This window comes from Gossypium hirsutum, chromosome D08, assembly GCF_007990345.1.
Source record: "Gossypium hirsutum isolate 1008001.06 chromosome D08, Gossypium_hirsutum_v2.1, whole genome shotgun sequence".
Lineage (NCBI taxonomy): Eukaryota > Viridiplantae > Streptophyta > Magnoliopsida > Malvales > Malvaceae > Gossypium > Gossypium hirsutum.
The window spans coordinates 63451537-63457536 of NC_053444.1; the positions used below are offsets into that span (position 1 = coordinate 63451537).

Sequence of the window (6000 nt, forward strand, 5' to 3'; positions counted from 1 at the left end):
AAACAAAAAGCTTCTACCTAAACTTGTCATTCAACACCTAATTACATCAAAATGCAGCTACCAACTAAGTTTGATCCTAACTAAATACAAAACATTCAATTAAGGAAACTAAATGGATAGCTTCAGCTTGCTGCACCAATTTTGCTGTTGAAGCACGTTCCTTGCATGGCCACCTTTGCTGCTACATGGGAGCTGACTTCAACAAATGACATCCTCTGTTATTTCCGAAACTTTCTTTGAAGATGCTTCTATTGATGGCTCTCTTTATAGTCACATCATTGGCAATTTACACTATCTGGCTTTTACTCGGCCGGACATTGCCTTTGCTGTCGGTCGACTTTCTCAAGCCATGCACCAACTTACCATGTCTCATTGGGTAGCTCTCAAACGCCTTCTACGATATCTTCATCATACTGCTACCTTTGGACTCCGTGTTTCCGGTGAGCCTGATCGTCATTTAATTGCCTACTCTGACTCTGAATGGGCTGGCAACCCTATGGATCACACATCTACAATTGGTTATGTTGTCTATCTCGACTCTATTCCTATTTCTTGGTCTTCAAAGAAACAACATTCTGTTTCTCGTTCCTCCACTGAAGCAGAATATCGTGCTATTGCCGATGCTATTACCTTCAATAATATTCACTTATACCTTCAATGGAAATAATTCACTTTTACCTTCAATATTATTCTCTTTAGTAGTAATATGGAAATTAATTTGCTTGAAAATAGTCGATTTCTATAACTCTAATCAAGTTGAGAATTTTACTTTCGTTTCGTCTCTCATCTTTGGTTTGGTTGAAAGATGAAAACCTAAGACGTATACGTTTCACTTTTCATGCAGTGAAGCAACAATAATATTAGAAAATGTAACATTATTGGCGAGCCTTCTAGTGCATCAGCATCTAGTATCGACAATTCTAAGTTTAATCTAGCACAGGTCCTTGCTGTAGCGTTTAGAACAAGTACCAACTATGCTTTGAGTGTTTGAGAGTAGGAGCGTAGCTAGGGGCTGGTAGGGCCCGGTCCCTTTAAAATGGAAAATTGTCTATTTAGGTATTTTAGAAACTTTAAAATTTTAAATTAGTAAAAATAAAATTTGCTTTAGCCTTCCTAAAAATGATAAAAAATTGATTTAATATTTTAAAAATTATAAAGATATAGGGTATTATAAATTACAATTTAATTTTGGCCCCAAATTTTCTGGTTTCTCACTTGTCTACAACTATTTTTTGTGAGTGTCAGCTAAATTAAGCTTAAATTACTGGTAGTGAGAAATTATTTGGAGAATTATTTGTTTGAAAAAAGCTGTGTGGACATAGTATTATATGCGAATTACATAAGCAATTTTGATCTTATTGTGCTTTTACTAGTAAAATTTGCATTACTGAACTATCGAAACAACTGCTACTAAAGTGAAACAACTTTTTAGAACAGCTACAAACCAGTATCGTTTCAGTTTATTTAAAGAATCAAAGTCATTTGTGCTGGAAGGTACAAAACGTTTGAAACAACACCTTAACTTAATAGACAAAATCTTTATAACAAAATCCTGTTTTGCTTTAGACAATGGAATTCTTGTCTGAACTTTTAACTTCATGGCCTTCTTTCTCGTGAGCCAGAAATGGTTTGTCTTCCTTATCTTTCATCTGTAAAACAATACATATAAAGAAATTGTCAACAACCCTTTCTCGAAAGATATAAAGACAAGAAAAGAAAGGCATAGATATCTATGAGCATTCTGTTTGATGATTTCTCTATGACATACGTATATTTATACCTGACACTCCAATGGATCAGCTTGTTTCTTTTTGTTCTCTTGGGTGCAAAAATATGAATATAAACCCATGCCAAAAATGGCTATCAGGATTCCAAGGATGTTCCTGTCTGTAAAAGGGTCATGCAGCAGTGTATAGCCGAAGGCAAGAACCAGGCAAGTCTTGAGGTGACCAAGTACTTGATATGTAACTGGGGATGTTTTTCCAATAACCAGAAACGTACTAAAGTTGACAGATACAGAAATAATACATGAGAGTATGATAAATGCCTGCAAATCAATGTTCCAAAAAAAAAGCAATTAGTTATCTGAAATATCATTCATGATATCTGTTTTATTGATATGCTAAGGAAAGGGAGGGATTTGGTTCTTTTACCAGGACTATAGGGGAATATTTGTAAGCAAACACATTTTGCTTGGTGAGGAACTGATCTACCAAAGGGCCTGACACAAAAAGAATAGCCGCTTGAAATGGAGCTGACTGGTACAGCAGCTGGGTTGAAGACACATTGAGCCTCTTTTGTATGGTGTTTGTCAGCTATATTAATCAAAGTTAAGAAATAAAACATTTTAGTGATCATTTTCAAGAAACTTAAGCTTGAGAGTAAAAGGATACAATTTGGCCAACACAGGTGGTTGCAATGGCAAGGAGAGAAAGGATTGTCCCAACAAAATTGAGTTGGAGATCAGTAATGGAGGCAATGCCAACTCCAACAAGCAAAAGGAAGAGGGATAGCTTTATCTTTTGACTGCACACAGTAAAACAAAGAGTTACGATCAGCTTTGAATCTCAAAAGTGCTCGAAGTATTCACAAGTTTAATGGCTTCAATTAAGAAAAAACCTGAATTGCTTTTTGAGGAAGACAGTTTCCAATAATACAGTGAATGGTATAATTGCAAGTTTGGTCATCTGTCAAAAGAGTCATCACCACAAAGAATAAGGGGTATATTGATTTTGATGAAGGAGTCAGATTATAATGTTTGCAACAACAACAAAAAATGGAGTTCACCTGATAGAAACCAATGGAGTTAAATCCAAGGCTCAAGTTAAGAAATCCAATAGAAACACCATTGAGGATGCCAAAAAGCATCACAGTCTTAATGTCAATTGATTTATTCTCAAACAGATTGAATCTTTGGGCAGCATGAAGGGTGCAAAATGTTACCATGAGATGCCAACTAGTGAGTGTGATAGCTGCACCCAAGGATAAATGAATACTGAAAATTTTCTATTTCAAATAAAGGCAAAAAAAAAAAAAAAAGTTACCAAAGGGGAAGCCAAGATTGCTCATCAAAGCTTTGTTGCATATGACAATAGAGACAGATGATGCAACAGAAAGAAACAGGGCCCCTATAACTCCCAATTGGAAGCTTGACATTTCTCCCATCTTTGCTGAAACAAAACAAACAAACATGTGTTGCAGAGGTTTTTAATGTTGCACTCTTATAAGATATTTATCAACCTTTTTCTGGCTTGCAATAAATGGATAACTATGCAGAAAATGGAAAAAGATTCAAAAGAATGAACAAAGAGAGATACCTTTGAAAGAATATATAAATTGACAAGGTTATTTGACAGAGGGTTGCTAAAACTCCATAAAAACAACAGAAAGCAAGTCAAGTTACAACAAGCCACCACCGGGAAATTCAACAGTGAGAGTGCAGGAGAAAATTGAGCTTTGGAGGAAAAAAAGAACAAGAGAGAGATTATTTGTGGCTTGTTTGAGAATGTAGGCTTTTTATGTTAGATTGCTAGGGAGGTTGGTGTTTCACGCTGTTATAGTTTTAAGTACTACGTGTATTTGTTTTTAGTTCTTCCAGAAGGAGGAAGGTAAGGATTTATTTAAGCAATGAGTAACAGTCAAAATTTCTAAAAGAAATTAAAATAAGATAAAAAAAAATCAGTATAAGGTGATAACTCTAATAAGGTTAATAAGCAAAATCCAGTAAAACAAAAAAAATGGTAAATTTTACACCTAAATGTAAATGTTAAATATACCCTTTAAAACTATTTTTTGTTAAATTTAAGTACGTAACAAATTCGATACATAGTTATATATATGAATTTTTATTTGATGTAATTATACATATGAAATTTTGATTGTGGTTCAAACATATACATAGAATTTTTATTTTGATTCAATTATACACATTCAAAGAAATAAATACATCAAATTATTTTTATATTAGATAAGTGTAATTATCTGTGTATGCAATATACAAACTTAAAATGATGCTTTATCAATAATTGTGGTAATAATTTGTGAGAATTGGATCAAATTAAAATTGCATATATAAAATTGTATATTAAACTAAAGTTCATATATAATTTTAAAATTTATACCAAAATATATAATTTAGGAATGGTGGATTGATTTCTGTCATGTTTTAAGCATTCAAATTTGGTGGTTAAGAACAGTGTCACAGTCAAATGGGGTCTTGTAAATCTGAATTCTTAAGCATTTAAGGGAGATAAATATGAGAATGAAACTTAGCCCACAAGGCAGGAAGGTAAGATGAACATTTTCTTATATGAAAAATTAGGTACCTGCCAATGCAAGTTAAAAGGGTTTGTCATCCAATTGGAGTTTGGTGAGAACCAAAAAAAAAAACCTTTCCTTGGCTTCCTCTAATCTTTACTATCGAATTTAAAAAACGAAAATGGGAGTCACCACTAATCACTTTTAAAAGGTGTGATCGGGTCACCTCGTAATTTGATCATTTTAATAAGAGATTTGATTTATTAAAACAATATTTTTGTGTCTACAAAAATCCAAAAAATGGGTTCAGGAGTAGGTTACGAACGAGGAAGGATTAGCACCCTTGTTGCGCCCAAAATTGGTACCTAATTGATTACTTGATGTCTTTAGTGTCGAAAAATAAAAATTCGAAGATTCAAATATGATCCCTCTTTGCATTTTTTTTATTTAAATCATTTAATTAAATCAAAACTTATATAAGAAGCCTTCTTATTTTGAGATAACGAAAAAAGTCATGTCCCGTAAGTTAGGTCACGACATTTCGAATTCTCGAAAATAAAACTTCTCCTTATTCAATTATTGTTTAAATCTCATGTGTTTTTAGTTTTAAGAGGATGTTCAGTTATTTAGGTTCAAAGAGAAAATCAAACCCCGTAAGTTAGGGCTGATTTCTCGAATCTCTAAATAAGAACGTTGCCTTAGTTTTCAAATACTCCTTTTTACGCATCGAGTAAAAAATTTAATATGATGTTTAAAGTGATGTATGTTTAGTTTATTCGGGGACAATACAAAATGGGCAAATATGTCTAAATTTAATGTATGGTATAGTGATAATGATTTAATATAATAATATAATATTAGAATGATAAATAATAAGTAAATAAAGGAATACTATAATAACATAATAATAAATAAGGTAAATTAAAATAAAAATAGAAAATGCATGATTAAAAAGGACAAATAAACATGACAAGAAAATGTGGAAAATAATAAAAGAAATAATAAAATAACGAGAAAAGAAATAAAAATAAAATAATAACAACAATTATAAAAAAATACACAAATAAAAGAGCATAAACAATCTAATATTTAAGTGTAAAAAGGAAAAAGAAAAAAAAATAGATAAATAAATAAATGCTCGATGAAAAGAAAATAAATAAATAAAAACAATTTCAAATATAAGGAATGATAAATAACCAAATAAGTAAAAAATAAATAAAAGAATTAAAATAAGTAAATGACTTAATCATAACTTAAATTAAACTAAAGGATAAATTGGGATAAAATAAATAAATAAAAGACCAAAATAAAAAGCGCGAAAACGAACAAGGACCAAATGAGAAATTATCCCAATCCTCAAGACACGCGTCCCTTCTCCAGAAGACCAGCGAATCGGGGACTTAATTGAAAGCGAGGTAAATTTTCTAAAAAGAAAAAAATAGTGAAATTAGGACTAAATTAAAACAACCCAAAAGGCGGAAGGACCAGGAACGCAAATATCCCCTCCTTTTTAAAAACACGCTGATCCTAAGAGGATCCGGGTCGAGTCATCGGGTTTGGCTCCAAAACGACGTCGTTTTGGGGCTTAAGAACGCCGATCAAAACGACATCGTTTAGCAAGGTTATAAAATCAAAAATTTTGAGAAAAAATCATTTGTTCCGTGTTTTTTTTTTTAAAAAAAGCGGGGGTTTTCTCTTTGTTTCCCTCTGGGCTAAGCTCAGAATCCGGGTAAGGGGACCGCC

At 32.3% G+C, this 6000-nt stretch overlaps 1 protein-coding gene across 2 annotated transcripts; it reads right to left on the bottom strand.

Annotated features, from left to right (window-relative positions):
* Positions 1-1340: 1340 nt before the first annotated feature.
* On the bottom strand, positions 1341-3531 carry LOC107962771 (UDP-xylose transporter 1). Of its 2 annotated transcripts, none has more exons than XM_016899281.2 (8): positions 3318-3531; positions 3045-3165; positions 2788-2972; positions 2620-2687; positions 2394-2526; positions 2154-2315; positions 1781-2047; positions 1341-1649 (listed from the first exon to the last, which is right to left on the bottom strand). In XM_016899281.2, exons 2-8 carry the CDS (start codon positions 3163-3165, stop codon positions 1563-1565), a joined length of 1023 nt encoding a protein of 340 aa, XP_016754770.2. In that variant the 5' UTR covers positions 3318-3531; the 3' UTR covers positions 1341-1562. The 2 variants fall into 2 exon arrangements, with proteins under 2 accessions (XP_016754770.2, XP_016754769.2); XM_016899280.2 differs by having other exon boundaries at positions 3045-3170; positions 3318-3530.
* Positions 3532-6000: the final 2469 nt, after the last annotated feature.

Excerpts from the sequence above, each read along its gene's own strand:
- LOC107962771 (XM_016899281.2), bottom strand. The coding sequence starts at position 3,165 with ATGGGAGAAATGTCAAGCTTCCAATTGGGAGTTATAGGGGCCCTGTTT. Across the intron at positions 2,688-2,787 it reads ACTCCATTGGTTTCTATCAG|ATGACCAAACTTGCAATTAT; the intron begins GTGAACTCCATT and ends CTCTTTTGACAG. Across the intron at positions 1,650-1,780 it reads CTGATCCATTGGAGTGTCAG|ATGAAAGATAAGGAAGACAA; the intron begins GTATAAATATAC and ends ATTGTTTTACAG.